At 44.9% G+C, this 25,218-nt stretch overlaps 2 protein-coding genes across 3 annotated transcripts in view; one reads left to right on the top strand and one right to left on the bottom strand.

Moving 5' to 3' along the window:
• The window catches only part of LOC122927596 (lamin-L(III)-like), a 54,755-nt gene extending 33,747 nt beyond the window's left edge, over positions 1 to 21,008 (top strand). Inside the window, exons 7-12 of one of the 2 annotated variants that reach the window (XM_044279575.1) lie at positions 59 to 272; positions 619 to 726; positions 14,259 to 14,378; positions 16,468 to 16,563; positions 16,673 to 16,733; positions 18,348 to 21,008. In XM_044279575.1, the coding sequence (XP_044135510.1) occupies positions 59 to 272; positions 619 to 726; positions 14,259 to 14,378; positions 16,468 to 16,563; positions 16,673 to 16,711 (577 nt within the window). In that variant the 3' untranslated portion in view covers positions 16,712 to 16,733; positions 18,348 to 21,008. The remainder of the gene's footprint in view (positions 1 to 58; positions 273 to 618; positions 727 to 14,258; positions 14,379 to 16,467; positions 16,564 to 16,672; positions 16,734 to 18,347) is intronic. The other variant, XM_044279576.1, reaches the window with a different exon arrangement.
• A 724-nt stretch (positions 21,009 to 21,732) lies between these two features.
• LOC122925722 lies at positions 21,733 to 23,444 on the bottom strand. The gene is made up of 3 exons (XM_044277067.1): positions 23,315 to 23,444; positions 22,708 to 22,861; positions 21,733 to 22,276 (listed from the first exon to the last, which is right to left on the bottom strand). The coding sequence occupies exons 1-3, from the start codon at positions 23,442 to 23,444 to the stop codon at positions 21,733 to 21,735; spliced, it is 828 nt and encodes a 275-aa protein (XP_044133002.1).
• Positions 23,445 to 25,218: the final 1,774 nt, after the last annotated feature.

Genomic DNA, 25,218 nt, shown 5'->3' on the forward strand with positions numbered 1-25,218 from the left:
AGCTGCACATCTTAAAGGGAACGCTGCTAGTAACCTTTACTGTATCCATGTCATCTAGGCTCAAGCTGTCTCCAAGTCCTTCACATAGGAGTAGCCCAAGGCAAGCAAGCCGCTTGTTGCGTGGCAAGAAAAGAAAATTAGAAGAGAAAGAAAGAGGAGAGGGCAGACCTGGGTATAAGATCATTCAGGAGGCCTCCTCTTCAGGTCCAGTATCTATAGAAGAAATCGACCTGGAAGGAAAGTACTTGAGGCTTGTGAACAATTCAGATGAGGTATTGTCCTATGTAGTACACACATTGAAGTGTATTCTCTGCAACATATCATCTGTAACAATCAGAATTTTATTTTGGCAAATGTCGTCTTGGTTTTATGAAGCCTTTGGAACTTATGTTTTTATTGTGGTACCTATTAGGAGCAGTGGTCTGTCTAGTTCTCTAGCTTTAGAAAAACTACACCCCTCAGCATTCCCAAGCTGTCAGGGTTTGCTGGAAGTTGGAGTTTTGCGATAGCCTGAGGTTTGTGATCACAAATCTGGATCATTTTAAATTTTCCACGTGGTATAAATTGTGTATTGTGCTGCTGGAAGTTCTAAGATAATCTCTTTTATACTACATACAGGATCAGCAGCTAAGTGGATGGACCATTAAAAGGCAACATGGAAGCCTGCCTGAAATTGGTTTTAAGCTTCCTGGACGGTTCATTCTGAAAGCGGGCCAATATGTTACTGTGAGTAGCAGCAATATAAATGGAAACCTTTTAGGACCAGGGTGTATTGTGGTGCATCGGCGCATTTTTATTTTATTTTTTTAATCTTTAGTGCATTTTTTTTTATTTGTTTCTGGTTTTGCTTAAATTGGACATTGTGTAAAAGAAAAAAACGGGCAAGATAATCGGAGCACAATGTACAGGGTGGGCCATTTATATGGATACACCTTAATAAAATGGGAATGGTTGGTGATATTAACTTCCTGTTTGTGGCACATTAGTATATATGAGGGGGGAAACTTTTCAAGATGGGTGGTGACCATGGCGGCCATTCTGAAGGCGGCCATTTTGAATCCAACTTTTTTTTTCAATAGGAAGAGGATCATGTGACACATCAAACTTATTGGGAATTTCGCAAGAAAATCAATGTTGTGCTTGGTTTTAACGTAACTTTATTCTTTCATGAGTTATTTACAAGTTTCTGACCACTTATAAAATGTGTTTAATGTGCTGCCCATTGTGTTGGATTGTCAATGCAACCCTCTTCTCCCACTCTTCACACACTGATAGCAACACGGCAGGAGAAATGCTAGCACAAATCTTTCTAAATCTGTATTAGTGAGCACATCTCCTTTGCCCAGATAATCCATCCCACCTCACAGGTGTGGCATATCAAGGTGCTGATTAGACAGCAGGAATATTGCATAGAGTGCCTTAGACTGCCCACAATAAAAGTCCACTCTGAAATGTGCACAGTTTTGCATTACAGGGGGAGGTCAGAAAACCAGTCAGTATCTGGTGTGGTCACCATTTGCCTCACGCAGTGCAACACATCTCTGTCGCATAGAGTTGATCAGGTTGTTGATTGTGGCCTGTGGAATGTCAGTCCACCCCTCCTCAATAGCTGTGCGAAGATGCCGAATATTGGCAGGAACTGTAACACGCTGTCATATACGCTGATCCAGAGCATCCCAAACATGCTAAATGGGTAACATGTCTGGTGAGTATGCTGGCCATGCAAGAACTGGGATGTTTTCAGCTTCCAGGAATTGTGTACAGATCCTTGCAATATGGGGCCATGCATTATCATGCCCATACCATAACCCCACCGCCACCATGGGCCACTCGATCCACAACGTTGACGTCAGCAAACCGCTCACTCACACAATGCATCCGTGAACTCATCCGTGAACCGAAAGCCTCTCCAACGTGCCAGATGCCAATTTGCCCACTCAAGTCCGTTACGACTACTAACTGCAGTCGGTCTAGACCCCGATGAGGACGACTAGCATGCAGAGCCAGTTTCTGACAGTTTGTGCAGAAATTCTTTGGTTATGCAAACCAATTGTTGCTGCAGCTGTCAGGGTGACTGGTCTCAGACGATCATGGAAGTGAACATGCTGGATATGGAGGTCCTGGGCTGGGATGGTTACACGTGGTCTGCGGTTGTGAGGCCGGTTGGATGTACTGCCAAATTCTCTGAAACTCCTTTGCAGACGGCTACTGGTAGAGAAATGAATGTTCATTGCACGGGCAACATCTCTGGTAGACATTCCTGCAGTCAGTATGCCAATTGCACGCTCCCTCAAACGTTGCGACATCTGTGGCATTGTGCTGTGTGATCAAACTGCACATTTCAGAGTGGCTTTTTATTGTGGGCAGTCTAAGGCACACCTGTGCAATATTCATGCTGTCTAATCAGCACCTTGATATACCACACATGTGAGGTGGGATGGATTATGTCGGCAAAGGAGAAGTACTCACCAACACTGACTTAGGCCTCATGCACACGACTGTTGTGTGTCTTGTGGTCCGCAAATTGATGATCCGCAAAACACGGATGGTGTCCGTGTGCGCTCCGCAATTTGCGGAACTGCGCAGAAAGCCAAAACGGACAAGAATAGGACAGGTTATATACATTTTTTTGCGGACTACGCAACTGATGCGGACAGCACACGGAGTGCTGTCCGCATCTTTTGTGGCCCCATTTAAGTGAATGAGTCTGCATCCAAGCCGCAAATACTGCAGCTTGGATGCGGACCAAAACAACGGTTGTGTGCATGAGCCTTAGACAGATTTGTGAATAATATTTGAGAGTAATGGGTCTTTTGTGTATGTAGAAAATGTTTCAGATCTTTGAGTTCAGTTCATGCAAAATGGGAGCAAAACTCAAATTGTTGCGTTTTAATATTTTTGGTCAGTGTACATTAGTTAAACATGATTTAAAAAAAAAAATATAGAACACCTTTGCATAGTGCCTCCTCCTAAATGCTGTAGGGGCATATAACAACAATCACAGCTCTGCAGCTATAGATATATAGATGGATACAGAGCGATATATTTATAGATGTAGACAAATATATAGTTAATTCTATGTGTATATAAGAATGTGTCTGGGGGGCTTATGAGCCGGATCACTTGTGACTGGAACGCTGTTTTCACAGGGCTGCCGCCTCACTGGTGAGAGATCGCACATGCGAGATTCCTCATAGGAATAGGCAAGCTGCTGAGAGAGGGGCAGGCACACAGGCTCTGACATTTTGTGTACAGAGCGGGGCCACTCCCTCAGCCAGAGATAAGCCTGTGCACGAAACGTCCCCACTAGCCTGGTGGATGACATCGGGAGTCACGTGACCTGCAGCGCTTTGGATGAAACAGGAAAAAAGGAAATATAAAGTAACTTAAAGGATTGTTTAGGATGATATAAGGCACATTAGATAAATATACAGTACAGACCAAAAGTTTGGACACACCTTCTCATTCAAAGAGTTTTCTTTATTTTCATGACTATGAAAATTGTAGATTCACACTGAAGGCATCAAAACTATGAATTAACACATGTGGAATTATATACATAACAAAAAAGTGTGAAACAACTGAAAATATGTCATATTCTAGGTTCTTCAAAGTAGCCACCTTTTGCTTTGATTACTGCTTTGCACACTCTTGGCATTCTCTTGGTGAGCTTCAAGAGGTAGTCACCTGAAACGGTCTTCCAACAGTCTTGAAGGAGTTCCTAGAGATGCTTAGCACTTGTTGGCCCTTTTGCCTTCACTCTGCGGTCCAGCTCACCCCAAACCATCTCGATTGGGTTAAGGTCTGGTGACTGTGGAGCCCAGGTCATCTGGCACAGCACCCCATCACTCTCCTTCATGGTCAAATAGCCCTTACACAGCCTGGAGGTGTGTTTGGGGTCATTGTCCTGTTGAAAAATAAATGATGGTCCAACTAAACACAAACCGGGTGGAATAGCATGCCGCTGCAAGATGCTGTGGTAGCCATGCTGGTTCAGTATGCCTTCAAATTTGAATAAATCCCCAACAGTGTCACCAGCAAAGCACCATCACACCACCTCCTCCATGCTTCACGGTGGGAACCAGGCATGTAGAGTCCATCCGTTCACCTTTTCTGCGTCGCACAAAGACACGGTGGTTGGAACCAAAGATCTCAAATTTGGACTCGTCAGACCAAAGCACAGATTTCCACTGGTCTAATGTCCATTCCTTGTGTTTAGCCCAAACACAACCAAGTCTCTTCTGCTTGTTGCCTGTCCTTAGCAGTGGTTTCCCAGCAGATATTCTACCACGAAGGCCTGATTCACACAGTTTCCTCTTAACAGTTGTTCTAGAGATGAGTCTGCTGCTAGAACTCTGTGTGGCATTGACCTGGTCTCTAATCTGAGCTGCTCTTAACCTGCGATTTCTGAGGCTGGTGACTCGGATGAACTTATCCTCCGCAGCAGAGGTGACTCTTGGTCTTCCTTTTCCGGTGCGGTCCGCATGTGATCCAGTTTCTTTGTAGCGCTTGATGGTTTTGTGACTGCACTTGGGGACACTTTTAAAGTTTTCCCAATTTTTCAGACTGACTGACCTTCATTTATTAAAGTAATGATGGCCACTCTTTTTTCTTTACTTACCTGCTTTTTTCTTGCCATAATACAAATTCTAACAGTCTATTCAGTAGGACTATCAGCTGTGTATCCACCTCACTTCTCCACAACGCGACTGATGGTCCCAACCCCATTTATAAGGCAAGGAATCCCACTTATTAAACCTGACAGGGCACACCTGTGAAGTGAAAACCATTTCAGGTGACTACCTCTTGAAGCTCAACAAGAGCATGCCAAGAGTGTGCAAAGCAGTAATCAAAGCAAAAGGTGGCTACTTTGAAGAACCTAGAATATGACATATTTCCCCCCTCGCCTATGACAGCACCCATGGATAGCATCCGCCCCCTTCCTCAGGACAGGAAACAGGAAGCACAGCCTCTTCAAAAGGGAGGTACAACCCCCATCATGCCAGTTCTGTTTCCTGTCCTAAGGGACAGGGTGGATGCACAGCAGTTAGAGCGGAGCTGCGGGAGCCCCTTGGTTAATACCCGTGGGAGGAGGGCCTACCCGAGCGGCGCAAGTCTTCCTCGGAAGCCGCTGCTGAAGTCTGGCCCCTTTTGGACTCCCTCTCGTCCGGTCACTCCCCCGTCGGGGCTGCTTCAGTATCCCCGGCTTGGCGAACCTCTGCGGCCGTGCCGTACATTCGGCTGCCGCGCCGTACGTTCGGCTGCCGCTGGCGTTCGCGCGGGGCGCGGCGCAGTTACTTCCGGGTAGGTCAGGCCGGCGCTGACGTCATCAGTCGGAGCCTGGCCTCCGGCGTTCAGCAGTGGGAGGAGGCGTGGCCTTGGACCGGAAGGGGAGGTTGCCGGCACGCGCCAGGCAAGTTCAAAAACCAGCCAGCTCTCACTGCAGGCTGGTGTTTTGGCCTGCAGTGATCTCCATGGATGAGAGCCAGTGGCAGAAAATGGAGCCCACACAGTGCGCAGAACCCACTGAAACCACCAATGAATCCTTGGTACCGGTGGGGGTAAGAGGGGCGAATGCCCTGCCTTTTCCATTTATCTCGGAGCCTGATGGTTGTCTTTGTTTTGTGTGTTTAGACTTCCAAAGAGAGAAGGGGGTCAAGGTCCAAGGAGCGGGGCTGTGCTATTTGCAAGAGAAAGCTACCGTCCGGTTGGGGCAAACCTGCATGTCAGGCCTGCGTAGGCAAATTATTGGAGGATGAGGCCCCCTCTCTCTTATCAAGCCTAAAGAAGATTATCAAGGATGAAGTTAAAGAATCAGTAAAAGAATCCTTGAGTAATCTGCTTTAAGATCGCCCTAGTACTTCCGCTGCGGTCTCTATTCCCGCTTCAAGCGATCAGGAGCTGTTATCGGGATTAGAGGAGGAGGGAGAACTTCCATCCTCGGATCATTCGCAGGACGAGCAGCTGGCAGGAAGACCCTTGTTCCTCCCAGAGAACATTAATTCTCTAGTCGGGATTGTCAGGGCAACTATGGGGCTTGATGATCAAGCAGAACCCCAGTCTATGAGGGATTCCATGTTCGAGGGCCTAGGTCCCAGAAGATTAAAATGTTTTGATGTGCATGAAAACATAACTTCGGTTATTAAGAATGAGTGGAGCAGGCCGGACAGAAAATTTTTTGTGCCTTCTGCCTTAAAAAGGAAGTATCCCTTTGAGGACAAAGCCTCTGCTGATTGGGATAGAGCCCCAAAGTTGGATGCTCCGGTAGCGAAGATTTCTAAGAGAGCAGCCCTCCCGTTTGAAGATTCGGGAACTCTTAAAGACGCTATGGACAGAAGAGCAGAGGTCTATTTAAAGAAGAACTGGGAGGCGACGGCTGGTTCTTTTAGGCCCGCTATAGCCGCCACTTCTGTTGCTAGGTCTTTAAAGGTCTGGATGAAAGAGATGGAGGAGCAGATGAAGAAGGGAGCGCCCATGGAACATCTCCTCTCGTCATTCCCAACTCTGTACAGTGCCATTGACTTCTTAGCGGATGCCTCAGTGGACTCCCTGAAGCTGTCAGCAAGAGCCGCAGCTCTTTCGAATTCCGCCCGTAGGGCGATTTGGCTAAAAGATTGGAAGGGAGATGCAGGGTCGAAGGCGAAGTTGTGTGCTATTCCCTGTCAGGGGGAATTTCTTTTCGGGCCCACGTTGGATGATCTGCTGGAAAAGGCTTCTGACAGAAAAAAGGGTTTCCCTTCTATTCATCAGCAGCCTCCTAAGAAGCCCTTTCGTTCTCAGTCGGCCAGATTTAACTTCAAGAGAAGAGAAACTCCCAGGCAGTCTGGTAATGCGCCCAGAAGGAGCAAAGGGTTTCTTTTTTCAGGTGGAGAGGCCTCTAAGAAGCCTCCGCAATGACGCCAGATGCCCAGTTGGAGGTCGTCTCTCACTCTTCGCAGAGCAATGGCGGAAGATCTCGAACAGCCCCTGGATCCCTTCAATCATTTCACAGGGCTATTGCCTGAACTTCCTGAGAGCTCCTCCAGAAAGGTTCGTTTTGACAGACTATCGCTCCAGCCCAGAGAAGCTAGAAGCATTGCGTCTGGAAATTTCAGCTTTACTAAAGAAAAGGGTCCTGCAGGAGGTTCCAGCTCAAGAGAGGGAGAGGGGCTATTATTCAACACTTTTTCTTGTAAAGAAGCCGAATGGCACCTTCCGAACCATAATAAATCTGAAGCTGCTCAACAGATACCTGGTGTACGAGAGATTTCGTATGGGGACTATCAGTTCCATAATCCCGAATTTATTCCTGGGCTGCTACATGGCGACCCTGGACCTCAGGGACGCTTATTACCACGTCCCAATCCATCCCAGTCACCAGAAGTACCTGAGAGTAGCAGTTCAGTTCCCGGACAGACTCCTACACGTACAGTTTCGGGCCCTGCTGTTTGGGTTGTCTCAGGCACCCAGGTTTTTCCACGAAGATTGTAGCAGAGATGATGGCTCATCTGAGGGAGAAGGATCTGATTGTCATTCCCTATCTAGACGATTTCCTCCTTCTCTCTCAGGAACCGGGGTCAGGGAGGTGCTGGTAAAACTGGGTTGGGAGTTAAATCTCCAGAAATCCAATCTCGTGCCAAGCCAGATATGCACCTTTCTGGGGCTGCTCCTGGACTCCCAGAAGCAAATGTGTTTTCTCCCAACACAGAAGGTTTCTCTGCTAGTCTCCAGGGTTCAGGACATTGTGACTCGCCGTTCCATCTTTCTAAGAGAGGCTATGTCAGTCTGGGCCTAATGACGGCCGCAATCCCGGGGGTAGAATGGGCCCACTTCCACTCGAGGTCACTTCAGCTGCAGATCCTGGGAGTTTGGGACAAAGATCCCCCTATCCTTGGATTCCCTCTTCTCCCTTTCAACTCATACGATAAAAGATTTAGAATGGTGGACGGTACCTTCCAACCTTCAAAGAGGAGTCCCTTGGTCAAGGCAGGATCCCCTCTCTCTAACTACAGACGCAAGTCCTTGGGGTTGGGGAGCTCACACAGATTCTCTACTTCTGCAGGGACAGTGGGATCAGGAGATAGTTCCCAAATCTCACAACTTCAAGGAACTTCTAGCGATCCTCATGGCCTTGAAAAAGAGCCTCCACCTTTTAAAAGGCAGAAATGTTTTGATCTACTCCGACAACATGACGGCAGTAGCCTATATCAATCGTCAAGGGGGGACCAGATCTCCAGATCTAATGTCTCTCACCAGGGAGATTTTCGAGATAGCAGAGGGTTTCCTTCCATCGATCAGGGCAGTACACTTAAAGGGAAGGGAGAATGTGACTGCAGACTTTCTGAGCAGGCATTGTGTTCGGCAGGGGGAATGGTCCCTAGGTCTTCAGCGACATCGTGGCTCTCTGGGGTCTCCCGGTGGTGGACCTCTTTGCCACAAGGGAAAACAGAAAAGTGAAAAGGTTCTTCTCTCTATCCCCACTAGAGCGGCCCACGGCAGTGGACGCTTTGGCCCAGTCATGGAGAGTAGGCCTCCTGTACGCCTTCCCTCCTATAAAGCTACTCCCGAGAGTCCTGAAGAAGATTCGGGAGGAGAAGGCCCTAGTAATTACTATAGCCCCCTTTTGGCCCAGGAGGGTCTGGTTTTCCTGGCTAAGGAGGATGTCGGTAGCAGACCCCTGGGTACTTCCCGTCTTCCCGGGGCTACTAGTTCAGGGGCCATTACTTCATCCACAGTTGGAGAGCCTGCACTTGACAGCCTGGCTGTTGAGAGGCAGATCCTAGAGATGAAGGGTCTTTCCGGGGAGGTGATAGGCACCCTTTTGTCCAGCAGAAAAGCTGTTACCTCTAAAATCTATTTGAGGGTTTGGAGGGCCTTCCTTCGTTTTGCAAACAAGCCAGTTAATGTCTTGGAACCCCCGGAGTTGCCTCTAGTCCTGAGCTTCCTCCAGGAAGGCTGGAATAAGAAACTGAGGCCTAGTACTTTAAAGGTCCATATCTCTGCCTTAAGTGCTCTCTTTGAGTATAAGTTAGCAGACCACCCCTGGATTAAGAGATTTGTAGTTGCAATTTCTAGACTTGCTCCCGTCCAGAAATCCAGAGTTTCCCCCCTGGGATTTAAACCTAGTCCTGTCTGCCTTAACCAGAGATCCCTTTGAGCCCATTGAGGACATATCTATTAAAATCTTAACCTATAAATTAGTTTTCTTGCTAGCCATTACTTCCGCTAGAAGAGTGAGTGAGATTTCGGCCCTCTCTATCGAGAAACCGTATCTCAATATTTTAGAAGATAGGGTTATTTTTATCTCCTGACCCTGCCTTCCTTCCAAAGGTTTCATCATCCTTTCATCGGTCTCAGGATATAGTTTTACCTTCCTTCTGTTCCTCACCCAAGAATCAGAAGGAGAGGGAATTTCATTGCCTCGATGTTAGAAGGTGTCTAATCCAATACCTTTCGGCCACTCAGGACTGGAGGTCGTCCTCTAAGCTTGTGGTTTCCTTTCAGGGACAGAAGAAGGGCTCTCCTGCTTCCTCTCAGTCCATTGCCAGGTATATAAAACAGGCCATCTATCTGGCATATTCCTCTAAAGGGGTTCCTCCTCCTGCTGGGTTTGGCGCACACTCAATGAGCAGTGTCTACATCCTGGGCAGAAAGAGCTCCCGCTTCTATTGACCAGATTTGCAGAGCAGCTACATGGAGTTCTGCTCATACCTTCTTTAAGCACTATAGGCTGCAGCTTCCTTCGCAGGAAGGTTTAGGGTTTGGGCGTAAAGTCCTCCAAGCAATTGTCCCACCCTAGGTTGATCTCTCCTAGATATCCATGGGTGCTGTCATAGGCGAGGGGGGAAATATGGGATTACACTTACCGGTAATCGTTTTTCCTTGAGCCTATGACAGCACCCGCCTAATTCCCTCCCCAAAAATTTAAAATAAATAAATAAAATAAAATAAATAATATATATATAATGATATAAAAGAGGAAAAAAAAAGAGAAATTTAGAATATATAGAGAGAGATATATTCGTGTGTTTACACACAGATATGAGCATTTGTTCTGTTGTAGATTTGTGGTGTAGTTTTTGTCTCCTTAGTTCTTGGAATAGGACTGGCATGATGGGGGTTGTACCTCCCTTTTGAAGAGGCTGTGTTTCCTGTTTCCTGTCCTGAGGAAGGGGGCAGATGCTATCCATGGGTGCTGTCATAGGCTCAAGGAAAAACGATTACCGGCAAGTGTAATCCCATATTTTTCAGTTGTTTCACACTTTTTTATGTATATAATTCCACATGTTAATTCATAGTTTTGATGCCTTCAGTGTGAATCTACAATTTTCATAGTCATGAAATAAAGAAAACTCTTTAAATGAGAAGGTGTGTCCAAACTTTTGGTCTGTACTGTATATAACTTGGACAACCCCTTTAAGATAAGAGGAAAAGAGAAAGCAACCATGCATGTACGAACTGCAATCTGTGCTATAAGACAGAGTAGACATGCACAAAATGTTTCAGTAGATGGGGGAAGGGGGTTGTTTCTCGTGCAGGATGGTGGCCTTAGCTGGTTACAGTGGGACATGAGTAGGCCTGCTGGCCAGAAAAGGAATAGTTGATCAAAGGGGTCCAGAGCTCCAAGATCATATAAAAGTCTAATTGTAATTCCTCTTCCAGGCCGTGGCAATCGTCTGCTTAGTAGTTGGAGAAAAAAAATATTTCTGAGAATTCATGAGGACCCCTGGGATCCTCCTGTTCACCAGTGCCTTCCAGTGCTCCTTTTGGAGGTTGACACGTCACTGAATTAATAAGGAAATAGACCTGAATCCCAAGTCTTTTCACCTGGTGGCAAGCCCACCACTAGTATATCATTAAGAGGCTGACACCTCCTAAAACAGGAGGATAGCCTGGCAATGCATAGGCTAACCTAGGTGGGACTAAATACAATCAACATAAAATCTTGAATGAAGTTTTAAGCATCAACGTGTTTTTGGCACACTTAGAAGTGGATTCCCACATTAGCTTCCATTTCTCATTGGATTTAGAGATCTAGGACAACTGGGTTTGATGAGAAGTATGCACCAGGTTTCAGTAAATTTGTGTAATAATGCCTCTAGCGTGTGGGTAGCACAGGCAATATGTTCTGAACGAGGACAGTGTTTTAAGGAGGGTAGGTGCATCAACGTATTCTACCACTGACACTAAAAGTGGTCATTAGTAGTAATTGTATCAAATGATACTACTACTGTTTAGGTATAGAAAGAGTATCCAGAGAATAAATCTATACTGTGTAGTACTCGGAAGTCTTACTATGGTTTAAAAAAAAAAGAAAAAAAAAAATTATGGAGAACATCTGGAGTGCTTTACAGTGGATGATGGCATATAATAGACCTACCTTTCACAGATGGGTATTTGCAATTTTTTCAAATATGAATAACATTCGTCTGCTTTTTAAATGAAGACTAAGGCAGCTTAGTCTCATTCATTTGAATGGGCTGTAATACCAAGTATAGACACTATACAGTGTATGGCGCCATGCTTGGTGTGCGTTGAGGCCACAGCGCTTGACCCTTTTTCAGTTGATTGGTGAGGTTGGCAGTAGTTGGAGCCCTACTGGATCTGATATTGGTGACCTATCCTGAGGATAGGTCATCAGTATTGTTCTCCCAGAAAACCCTTTTGATGCACTTGCAAAGGTTGGTGCGGGACACCTTTCGTTTTGTGTATTATACATATCTCACCCTCTATATATGCACACCTTAATGTATGACTTTGAGATCCTAAACATTTTATTTATTTTGTGATTTTACTTAGGTAGGATCAACCCACCTTTGGCAGTGAAATCTTTCCATGGCCTTTACTAGCCACAGAAGTTAACTATAATCCTTATGTCTCATGCACACGACACAATTCTGGGGCATCTGTTCTTATTGCGGTGTTATGCAATTTCTTTGTTCTTTCTGTTAGAAGTTGTGTATGAATTGTCAGCAGCTTGCAGTAAAAGTACAGATAGGTGCAGTGGCGTATCGTGGGTTGCCAGCACCCGCAAGCCAAGTATTGCGCACCCCCCCCCCCACCACCTGTGGCCACGCCCCTTTTTTACAGATAACAGTGATAACTGTGTACAGATAATGTAGTAGATGGGTGTGAGCCCCCAGAATTCAGAACACACACAGTGTTACCTGAAGTCTGGGGCCAGAATGCAGCAGGGTGGGCCAAATTCTATATCCACCCTCCCATCCCTACATAACATACAGGGTAATACAGCTCCACATACCTCTTACATCCAGTGACGTCTCCTCTCCTTTGATGTAGATGTTCTTTCCTCGTCTTCTCCTTTCAGACCAGACCGCCATTTCTTGTCTGTAGTTTGACACAAAAAATATTAGTTTACTACTCTTCCATCTTCTGGACAAATCATCCTACCACCCCTAATACTGTGCCGCTGTGCTCCCCAATACTATACTGCAGAAACTGATAAACCCCCTGATAATACTAGTGCCACACAGATAATGCCCCCTTCAATAATTATTGGCACACACTGCCCTAAAATAACTGTGCCCAGCCCCCCCCCCCCCCCCGACACTAATAGTGTAAACATTACGTCCCCCAAAAATAATTGTGGTAACCTGATACTGTGCTAAGGTAACCACACAGTAATAGTGCTCCCAAAAGTCCCACCAATAGTAATAATTCTCTGCTACAGCACACATGGTAGTAATAGTGCTCCTACAGTGCCCCCCAACATGTCCCCACTGTGCCCCAGAAGTAATAATGCTCTCATAGTGCCCCTACTAGTAATCATGTTCCCTATAGACCCCCCGTAGTAATAAACCCACCATAATGCCCCCCTGTAGTAATAATTCTCCTTATAATGTGACAGTACAAAAAATGCCCCCTTATAATGCCCCCAGTTGAGCTAATATCCCCATAGTGCCCCCATAATGTGCCAGTATAAAATGCCCCATATATAGTGCCCCAGTAGATGCCTTCAGTGTCCCCCATAATTTGCAAGTATAAAATACTCCTTCTTTTAGCCCTCTGTAGATGATCCCTCCTCTCCCCCTTCCCCATAGTACCCACCATAATGTGTCCCAGTTTAAAATGCCCCTATACAGAGCCCCCTATATAAAATACCCCTTCTTTGTGGCCTCAGTAGATGCCCCCTTAGTGCCCCCCAATAATGTGCTAGTAAAAGTGCCAGTAACAAGTATTGTACCATATAAAAAATAAACACTTATACTTGCCTCTAACAGGAAGGCAGCGATGCGATGCAGGCCTCTTCAGGCCTGTGTCGCATGCTGTACGGCTCAGGTGGCACCGCCTGCACCAGGCTCTGATAGGCTGCAGGCCTTGCAGCCTATCAGAGAAACAGGGAAGGGAGACGCCTCACCCCTGCCCCACAGCATCCATCTGTATCGTTGTCCTGAGGACAGTGATACAGATGACTATTTTCCCTGCCGCCGCCCCCCACTTGTTACCAGGGCTTCGACGCCTGGGGCGATCACCTCACTTTGCCTAATTGGCGGTGTGGCCCTGCTGGTGCCCCCTGAAATTTACCGCCTGCTGTGTCCCTGCACAGTCTGAGACCAGCAGCACTGATTGGACAGAGTCAGACACACCCACTACTGGGAACACCCAGCTGTACCTTTACTGCAGACTGCTGGCAATATATTTGTAAGCTTCTAGCAGGAATAATACAAGAACGGCACAACATGGAGTCATAAGAATTGGTTAATAAAACTGACATGTCAGGAGAGGTTAGAGCTCCTCTTTAACAGAACTTTAATAAAAAAAATATGGCAGCTTTATTGATCCTGATGGAGAACTCTACTCAATGATTGGTCAGGCTCTAAGCACATAGATGTTAAAGCGATAATCGTTTTACCTATGGTTAATGGCAGTTATCTCATTAGGGTGCATGCATAGAAACTTAAGGAGGCTACGTACATTAGATGGCTTTTTCAGCTGTTCCTCCTATCTTCTCCATACGTGTGCGCACACTTGGCATGCAGAAACTCAACATGCCCAATCATTCTTGCTCTACGTCTGCCATTGGCAGAAAGTCTGAATGCAGCCATTCATTCGATGATAGTCAGGTTTGGCTGTCATTGATCTATTGTATTGCCTGCCTTGGCTATAAATGGAATTTGCTTGGTTGTTTTTGGCCCCACTGACACAGGTTTTCGTGCATGAGGACCACACTCCAGTAACTTGTGTTGAACTCTGTAGTACAGAAGATGAATGACTTTTTCAGTATTTCACATGTACTGTCTGATCTGTGTTTCTGACAGATATGGGCAGCTGGTCCTGGAGCTATTCACAACCCTCCTTCAGATTTTGTGTGGAAAACTCAAAAATCTTGGGGAACAGGGGACGATATGAAGGTTACATTACTAGACTCCACTGGTGAGGTGAGGATTTTCTGACCAGGATTCTGTTGCTGTGTTGTCTAGCAGACGTTAATTATCCACCTCTTTCTATGTTTTGCAGTAAACTTCTATTGCTCTAATCCTTATGAGTGGGAAGTTGCCGAACTAAGATATGAAATGTTTGGTGCACATTAATTTGATTTCTATAAAACTAGATATCTGCTGTCAATCTAGGTCACTCTTTAGGTGCCGTCACACGCAGAAGATTTAGTTCCCAAGCATCGAAATAAATTGTACAGATTTTTCAGTTGCAGCTATCATATAGAATAACCTCCCACCAGTGGGAGACCATTTCTCATTTGATACCTGCATCATATATTCTTACTCACACAGGACAGCCATGGCCAAGAGTCCGTCCGATGAGAGCAGTCACTTGTTCACTTTTTTTATTCTGTTAGATGTGGAAGAAGGGCTTTGGCTGTCATTGGCAGAGTTTTGTCTGTCTCTTTAATCGTGACAGTGTTAGGGCTCATGCACACGACCATTGTTTTGCAGTCTTTTTTTCACGGATCCATTCAGTATGAGTTTTTGTTTTTTCTCCTCTGTTTTAAGTCCTCTTCCGTTCCGTTATTGCACAAAACATATCTGTATGGTTTCTGTATTTGATCCGTTTTTTTGCGGATCATATACAGAAACAGTAACTTATTAATCACCAAGCACATGAGCAAATATGGGCTGGGCATAGTATTTCTACAGTATGGATCTGCAAAATACAGATGACATACGGATGTGTTCCGTATTTTTTGCGGACCCATTGACTTGAATGGGGCCTCAGACCGTGATTTGCGGACAATAAGACGTGCTACTTTTTTGCCGAACGACCATATGGAAACGGAATGCACGCAAAGTAACTTCTGTAATTTCTACAGCCCCATTGAAGTAAATGGTTCCGCATATGGGCCGCAAAAAAAGGAACGGGAGCGGAAAAAAATACGTTTGCGTGCCATAGCCCTTAGAGAGATGCTGTTATTTTTCAGTTCTTCTGATCCATCAGAAGAACCGAAAAATAAAGGGAAAAAAATGGATACAGTGCATCAGTAAGGCTACTTTCACATATGCGTTTTGGCATTTCGATTTTTGAGATCTGGCAGTGGATCTTAAAACCGCGCCAAAAAGTTTCTGTTTTGTCCCCATTCATTCTGAAAGGAAAGAGATCCGTTCAGGATGCCTTCCATTCCGTCAGCATTCCGTTTTGTGACCAGACTCAAAACCGCTGCAAGCTGCGGATTTGTGTCCAGTCAAACAACTTGATCCGTCACCAAAAACAATGTAAGTCAATGGAGACTGATCCTAAAAAACATATCCAGTTTGTTCCATTTTAATTTCACACACCCGCATCCTAACAGATCGGATGCATACTGATGTGTGATCAAAACGGATCTTTGCCAAATCTCAAAACCTGAAACTAAAACGCATGTGTGAAAGTAACCTTATGCACATTTTTTGAGCCATTTCCGTCTGAGATTACGTTACCACAGACCATAACGCAATTCTATGACAGAATGCATAACGGAATGCCTTCCGTCATAATAGAAGTCTATGGGGTCCAGAACGGATCCGTCCCGTTTCCGTTATGCAGGAGAGGACTCCTCTAAAGGCATTCAGTTATGCATTCTGTCATAGAATTGCGTTATGGTCCGTGGTAATGGAATCCATAACGCAATTCACCTTTTACCAACAACCTAAGTGTGAACGAATTTAAAAATATGAAACTCTCATCTCTAGTTGTGGCCAGCAATGCATTTATTTTTATTTTTTTAAGACTACTTTAAGACCCAAATCGGTGACAAATGAATTGACAATTTTAGGAAGTGGACCAAGGGTCATCTAAAGATTGCAGCGGCCATATTTTGTAATTTGATTCCTGCTGGGAAGTTATAAAAGATTCACTTAGTCCTCTCCACCTAGCAAAAGTGGGTTTTCCTACGATGGACATTTAATTGAATAGGATACATGTAGATGGATAATGCATGTCCATTGCAGTACAACCCCTTTAAATGTGCACCCTATGCCAGTAAGGTTGGACAGGATATACTGGAAATGTATTCTTAGATGCTACAATTGTGTTTAGGAATTTGCTGAACGGACGGTCTTTAGAGTGAGAAGAGACGAAGGGGAAACTGATGAGGAATTTCTAGACGAGGAATTGGCTGAGTTTCGTTCTAAGGTAATGTGTACTTTTCTTTCCCCCCTCTTTTTCTTTGAGTGAACACAAAAATTTGACCCTTTGTTTTTCTCCCCCCCCATATTCTTGCACATTTCCAATGGCAATTCAGCCCAAAAGAAAGAAAAAGAAATGCTGCTTAGTGTCATGATGCAGCAGGCAGGTGTCTGCAGGTGAGGCCACTCGTGTGGACCATCATGTGCATGCTGCCCCCTAGTGTGAATAACAAGCATGGCTTTAATCTAAACCTACTGGGCCCTTATAGAATGCACAAGGAAAGCCTACATTCTTCAAAGTTACATGATTATCACTTTGCAATTCGTGTCTTATTTATTATCCCATCATGCCATTCGCTGTAGTTTTATGTAAGTCATTTAGTTTTCATTGGTTCATAACCATGCACAGCTAAATACAATTAAAGGAGGTTTTCTGAGGTTATTGGTATTGATGGCCTTTCCTCAGGGTAGGTCATCATTATCAGATCGGTGGGCGTCTGAATTCCCCCATAATCAGCTGCTTGAGGAGACAGCGCCGTTCCAATGAATGCTGCCTTCTTATCCTAGGCCTGTGATGTTCATCGGTCACGTGGCAGCTCTGTCCCATTCAAGTGAATGGGGCTCAGCTGCAGTACTAAGCACAGATACACTCCAATGGACGGCATTGTGTTTTGGTAAGCTGCGAGATGAAGTACGGTACATTGCCGGCTATGGAGGTGCCGATAGAATATTGATAACCTATCCTGAGAATAGACCACCAATGTTAAACACGCGTACAGCCCTTTTAATGGGGAATCATACCTGTTTTATTATATTTTAAAAAGTCTGCAGCCTAGCTTTACCAGTTGTACAACAGGCTTTATGGCAAGACACCTTTTGACTTCTCTGTAAATCTAGCACTAAGGTGTGTTCAACGCTGTTCTCATAAACCACAGGCACTGCTCCATATATTCAGCACATGGCATAATTATTAAATTTTAATGCTCAAGTTACAGGCAGCAAATATTGATACTAGTTTAAGAAATTCTTCCAAATTATCACTGATTGTGCAGGGATGAGAATGCTAATCTTAGGATGAGATGCATGTTCAGCTATTGTAATCCGCTGCGGCCTACGTGGAGGTGCCAGCTGCCCAGTCTTTTTGGCTATAAATGGTGACACATTTATTTTTTCGGCAAATACAGGTTCCATCACTTTTGGCCCATACAGTTGGCTGCTATTGTAAGTTCACATCCAGTTTATCCACGTGTTTTCCCAGATAGACCAAAGAATATGCAGTGCAAACATATGCATTTGTATCTGCCTGTCCAACCATGTCTGTGTGGAAAACATAAAGTACCATAATACCACAGTATGGGGGAGATTTATCAGTTCCCTGTACCTGGCCTTAAATAGTTGCAAACACATGCGTTTGCGACTTTTTACATGTGGCTATTTTTTTAAAATAATTTCAAGCGCCTTTTTACGCCACTCTCCCCGCCTCGTCATAAATTGGACGCATCCTCCATCAGCGTGTGGGATATCGGGACTGGCAAAGAAAGCACCCCCCTTGCCGCCATGTGCTTACAGCTGTATGGCACTTTTTTAATTTATTTTGTGACATGATATCTTTGGCATTGCCACTGGCCTGTGTATCGTTGTATGATTCACTTTCTGTTCTAAAGGCAATAGGGAACAGTGGGACCAGGTTTACAGACCGCACAGTTCCATATAATAGTCTAAACCTCACGTGTCTCTGTGTTGTAAATGCATGTTTTAGTTTTAACATCTTTGCCTCTTCTGCTTTTTCAGTCCCACAAGACCGTGGATCCCAGCTGTTCTGTCATGTAATGCCAAAGCAGAATCCGATGCTCCCCTGCGAACGCCATCATTTCCATTCAGTTTCGTCCACATTTCCCAAGGAGTTCTTTTTTCCCTTTGGGATAGAATAGGGAAGATTTTGTTGCTGTTAGACCTGTAGGGAAGTTGTTCATTTCCGTGCAGACCTCTGAAGGAGGGCACTGTAGAGCACAGAGTTGCAATAACACTAATTTCTATGTTGTGGGCACTTTAAATGTAATTTGTAAGAAATGCTATGTTGTGTTTTTTCTTTTCTGATATTACAGGTTTATCTACAGGTCTGAAAAGAGTTGCACATGGGTGTCTGACGTTGACTTATTCATAGCAGGCAGCTGTACGTTAAGTATTTCTGTACCTGAGAGCAGAAGCGGTGTTTTACAGTCTATTGCCATGTTGGCATGGTTCCCAGGGAGTAAAGAAGGATAAAGCTTTGCCCTGTCTGGCAGTGCTGCCTGCAATGACTGCAGTTTGTTTACTAGCCATTTAAACCACTTTTGTACCCATAGCAGAACAAAAGAGGATAAAAAAAAATTAAGAAAAAGAAGAAAATCTGCATAAAGCCCCAAAGACATGACTATATCCATTTTGCAGTCAGCAAATCACGGATACACAAAATACAGATGTGTTCCATGTTGCATCTGCATTGTTTGCAGACCTATTGACTTCAATGGATCCGCAGTCCTAATTTTGCAGACATGTTCTATCCTTCTGCGGAATGAACATACGGATGCGTAAAGCGCGTAGATCCTCTGTGTACTTTCTGCATCCGTACGTCTGTTCTGCAAAGAAAAAGACTCTGTCCGCAAAATGCAGACCACAGAACCATTGAGAATGAGGCCGCAAATAAAATGCGGATGGAACACACCGCATTCATATTTTGCACAAAAAGCATATGGCCACGTGCCGGAGGCCTTCCTATTCTGAAGACGGACTTTATTTTCTGATCTACATAGAACATATAATAAAAATGATCGCTTGTTAGTTTTGCACTGCAGACAATGATTGCACTGAAATGATTGTTGCTGAAACCATTTTTTTAATTTCATTTTGATAATTTTACTGAAGCCAGTTCCGTTATGTTATACGTAGTGTTGTGTGGTCTTCATTTCACCTTGTCACATCAATTATTTGTGCTTTGCTTGATAAGTAGGAGGGAACCGTAATATGGAATGCAGAAGACATTTCCAAGAATATGGGATATCTCAGTCTAGTTAATGCCTTCCCCGGGCAGAATGTTAAGTGCCTGTATTAATAGCTGCCAGTATACCATTGTGCCACACGTGAGCCATGAAAACCTGAACAGACTGTTCAGTGCACAATTTCTCGCAGTCAAGGAGCTCTGAATGGGCTAATTATCTTGGTTGATTTTCTTTCAAATGTATTACATGTAGCACAAGAAGGGTTAAAAAGAACCTTCCACTTTCCTGACATGTCTGCTTTAGATAATGCATGTATTTGAAGCATCTTTTCTTAAAACTTTGCGATCCTATTATTCCTCCTGAAATTGTATGAGTAAATTGAAAACTGGGTGTTAACATTTCCCTTGTCAATAAGGTGCGCCCACCATAGTCTGACACTGCCAGCACAGATTCGGCAGCGTCAGAGTGTAGGGCAGGGATCGGCAACCTCCGGCATGCCAGATGTTATAAAACTACAACTCCCAGAATGTTCCATAAACTTCTTTGGGAGTTGAGAACAGCCAAGCATGTTTGCATGCTGGGAGTTGTAGTTTCATAGCACATGGAGTGCCGAAAGTTGCTGATCCCTTGTTTAAGGACTGGTATTATTGACGGAGAATGTGATAACACCCAGTTTATATATACATTTCCAGGAGGAATAATAGAGGAACAATACAATGCAGGGTTCTATGAAAAGATGCTCTAGCATTATTTCATAGAAAATGCAAGTGTTTATTAAAGCAAACCTATCAGGTGAGCGGACAGGTCCTCTTGAATGACCTTTTTTTTTTTTTTCCTTCTCATTAATGTTTTTCTCGGATCTTCTCATGTTCTGTAAATTAAGTCTCATCTGTAAAGATGCGTAAAGGAGAGGTCAGTTCCAAGAGTTGGGGCTTTTCCCATTCCCCTAACAGGATAGGTGGTAAATTGCCTGGGGTATGACTGCCATGGACCCCCAATGCTGACAAGAATGAGAGCCCTCTGTGTGAATGGAACAGAGGCATGCACGCCTGCCACCGCTCAGTTCACTTCTGTGGGATCAATGAAGATAGCAGAGCACCCCCATAGAAGTGAATGGAGCAATGGGGTCCCAGTGGTTGTACCCCCCTATGATCATATAATTATCACTTATCCTGTGGATAGGTGATAAATGTTGTTAGCAGCAAAACCCAGGTAGGGTGCTGATAGGAAAGCTGGGAGTATACATAGCCCAGCCCATTTGTGTTTGCTGGCATGGCTCTCCTCTACTGTTGTCATCCCGGCTGGTGGGTGATTCTTGCTGTGATGTAGAGAAGCTGAAGGAATCAGCCGCTACTAGAAGAAAGCTGGTAGAAACAGTTTTAAGATGTTATTTGCAGTTATGTTATAGTGTTCTATTTATTGTATATAACTTCTAGTTTTTCAGATAAAAGGTTAATAAAATATTTTGCCAGTTCACGTGTGGTCAATTTATTTATTCTCTGAGCTACAGCAGTGTGAACATGTAATAAAGATGTGTAACGTGTGGTAAATACTAACCTGCACCATATACACGTGGCCATATGGACCAATGCAGGTATGGACCATGGAGACCCTTCTCTACTTGAAGAGCTGGTTCAGCAGGACTGAGTGAGATAATTATTGACTATTTCATGTCTCCTGCTGGGTCATTTACATTTAATCAACAGCCCTCTTCATATGGTCCAAGATGATGATGTTTAAATAACGTCAAGATGACTATACATTGTATGTATCCTGGATGGATAATTTTTATTTATTTTTTATTTTAAAGTTAGGGACTCGCAAAAATATGAGGACCCTTGACGTGGGTTGCGAGCTTACATAATTCACATGCATAAAATGTTTATAAAAATGCATGTGAAATATCAACGAATCCCTCATAATGTCACTATGATAAATCATCTTTCCGAATTGATGTACATAACACTACTGTGTAGCTTACTAGTAATAAAATAAAACACTGTCCAATTGTGGATTTTTTTTTTTGTTTACTGGAAAAATATGAACGCAAAATAGTCATAACAATATATAACTTAAATCGGTTACAAATTGTAGTAACGTGTGGGGGGTTAACATCTGATTGAGAGGGCTGGTAACTTCCCTGAAAAGAGGGGGCAAAGTGCTGTGGTGGAGCAGGTTGAGGATATGCTGCCTCTGCACTATATCTGTGGCCATATTATTGGGGTGGAGGGGGAGAATGGTTGCCGAGGAGGAGGGTAGTGGAGAGCCCTGATAGGAATCTGCGAAGGAGGCCCAGGTGGTGGCCCATAGGTGCTCCCATATAAGCGCCAATTTTCAAGCGCTATAAACACTTCTGTAGGATCCTTTGGCTGAGTGGCTGCCTGAATAACTATCCCAAAGGCGCCTTGGGTCCGCAGATAAAGATCCTCTGGAACTTTCTTTAAAAGGGTTCCAAGACTGCGCCCATACAACACATAATGGTTCTCCTGCCGGACTCTGGACAAGTAGTCCAGTACCCGAGTATTGACCTCCACTTCAGCTCTGGGCATCGACCGTTTCCGACGTGCCTCCAGCTGAAGTGAAGGTGCAGACTCTGCAGGAGGGATGTGGGGCGTGAAGCTGGTGGATAGTCCAGCTTCAGCCATCTCTTCTGTGGCCAGGGAAGGGGGATTCTCTTCCTCAGCAGCAGAAGAATGCTGCTCGGCAGCCTGCTCAGTCTCTTCCTCCAGGTTGTCTTCCGTCCTTCAATAGAGAAAACATTATTAAAATACATGTATTTAAAGGGAACCTGTCAGCAACGTTATGCTGCCCATAATCACGGCAGAATAAAGTACAGACCGGTGACTTGATTACAGTGGTCTGTCATTTATGACAGTCTGCCAATTATCAGCAGATTGGTTGGGGAGAGTAGGAGATTAGGAATAACCATGACTATTCTCAGGTAGATTTGATTCTTTTCAAGGCCTGGGCTTCAATGATTCTGATCCTGGTTCTCAGAACCAACTTACTTTTAGGTCATAAGTGACATGCCACTGAAATCTGCATTTGTGTCACTAATTTATGCTGCTCTCAGGGAGGTTAGCATAAACTTGATGACAGGTTCCCTTTAAAAATACTCAATTTATTTCGGACCATACAATAATTATTACAATAATGATTACATATGTACTTACGGTTGCACGTCCATTATATCTCGTAGGAACATGAGCTGCTCTTTATATATGTATGGCCTTTTCTTCAGCGGCCCTGAACCACTGCGGCCTTGATGGGCCATTTGCTTCCTAAATTGGTCCCGGCAACTCCGCCATCTATTCTTTATTTCATCAACTACAAAAAAATAAAACATACATAAATGAATACATGACATACTGTATGACTACCATGTGCTATTGTAGGGATGTCCTCTATAGCATAGCACAGGCATCCTCAAACTGCGGCCCTCCAGCTGTTGTAAAACTACAACTCCCACAATGCCCTGCTGTAGGCTGTTCGGGCATGCTGGGAGTTGTAGTTTTGCAACAGCTGGAGGGCCGCAGTTTGAGGATGCCTGGCATAGCACATGGCAAACTATCTCCTCGGATAACGTGCTTTGTAATGGAGGGCAATGTTACACATGTGCTATGCTACTTTGAATATAAAGTCATCACAAATGTGTGTATATACAGTGCACTTACTTAAAGTACTGCACTTGGGTTCCAGGATTTTGCCCCGAACGCTGGAAAGCACCTCCTTGGCTACTTCCTCCCAGGCAGCATCTTTCTTATATGTCATGGTAGTCACCAGACCGACTGTCCCACAGGCAGGGCCTGTCCTGGACCTCTACAATCAACTTCTCCATGTCCATGGGCTTGCTTGTCTTGGCATATTTGCAGGACATCAGAACAAGGGCAGCCAAACCAGCTTGGAACATGTAGCATGAGCCAGACGCTGAAAAAAATTACTTCCTGTCTAATCACCCTTTTCAAGTGTTGCTAAGAAACATGGGTTAAAAAAACGGAACGCAATGCATTGCATCCTAATGCAATGCGTTTTTCACGCAGCCCCATTCATTTCTATGGGGCCTGTGCTGTGTTAAAAACGCAGAATAAAGAACATGCTGCGATTTTCACGCAACACGGAAGTGATGCTTGAAAAACAACGCTCATGTACACAGCCCCATTGAAATGAATGGTGCCAGATTCCGTGCAGGCGCAATACTTTCGTCTCACACATGGCACCTGTCAGACCAGTGCGAGCAAGTGGTCGGTTGGCTTGCAGCAGATAATGCTTCCATTCGGTTAAGCACCGCCCGGTCTTCCACAAAGTCCAGTCTCAGTATCCAAGAGTCTGGTCAACAGAATCCTCACCCTGATACTCCTTCCACCCACCATAGAGAGTCTTGGCAAACAAGTGATCCCACATTCAGATATTCCTAGGAGCTGTCTTCATCGCCATTCCTTGATTTGGGCCTCTCGTCAAGCTTGCTTGAAGAGGGACATGAGGAGATCTTGTGCCCTGATTCGCAAACTCTGGAGCATCCACAGTCAGAGGAAGATGATGGTGGGGAATGGCAATTAGTGTTTCACAAGGTGGATGATGATGATGAGACACAACTGCCAATAAGTCAACTGCAATTAGTGTCTCAAGAGGTTCATGATGAGGATGAGACACAGTTGTCAATAACTGGGGTTGTTAGGTCAACAAGCTACTTAAACATGTCTATTCAGAACTGTCCTCTCACCTCTCCTCCTGCTCCCTCTTTGACCGGCTACAATCTGGCTTCCGACCTCACTACTCGACTGAGACTGCCCTTACCAAAGTCACCAATGACCTACTAACTGCCCAAACCAAAACTCTGTCCTCCTTCTCCTTGACCTGTCCTCTGCCTTTGACACTGTCGACCACTCCCTTCGGTTGCAAACTCTTATCTCTTGGCATCACTCACCTGGCCCTCTCCTGGATATCATCATACCTCACAGACCGGTCGTTTAGTGTCTCCCACTCTCGCTCTGTCCTACAGTAGGACCCCTGCTCTTCTCTATCTACACTTTTGGCCTGGGACATCTCATAGAGTCCCATGGCTTTCAGTATCACTCTTATGCTGATGACACACAAATCTACCTCTCTGGTCCAGACATCACCACCTTACTATCCAGAATCCCACAATGTCTATCTTCTATATCATCCTTCTTCTCTTGCTTTCTAAAACTTAAGACGGACAAAACAGAATTCATATTTCCCCCAACCTGCTCAACCCCCCCCTCAACAGACCTATCTATTACGATCAATGGCTGCACACTCTCCACGGTCAACCAAGTCCGCTGCCTTGGAGTGACCTTGGATTCTGCCCTCTCCTTCCGACCACACATCCAAGCCCTTTCTACCACCTGCCGCCTCCAACTCAAAAACACCTCCCGCATCCGCGCTTTCCTTAACTTTGAATCTGCGAAAATGCTTGTACATGCCCTCATCATCTCCTGCCTAGACTACACAACCTGTCCCCTCCCTACATCTCTGAGCTACTTTCCCGATACATCCCCACATGCAATCCCCCCCTTCCTTCTCCTCCTCCACCTCTGAATTATCATCTTGCAGCACAAGTCAGCAATCAGTCAGTAGCTCGAAGCAGTGTAGCACTGCAGTGGGGAAGCGGCAACAGGCTGTGCTTAAACTTATCTGCTTAGGTGACAAACAGCACACTGCCG

This window comes from Bufo gargarizans, chromosome 2, assembly GCF_014858855.1.
Source record: "Bufo gargarizans isolate SCDJY-AF-19 chromosome 2, ASM1485885v1, whole genome shotgun sequence".
Classification (NCBI taxonomy): Eukaryota; Metazoa; Chordata; class Amphibia; order Anura; family Bufonidae; genus Bufo; species Bufo gargarizans.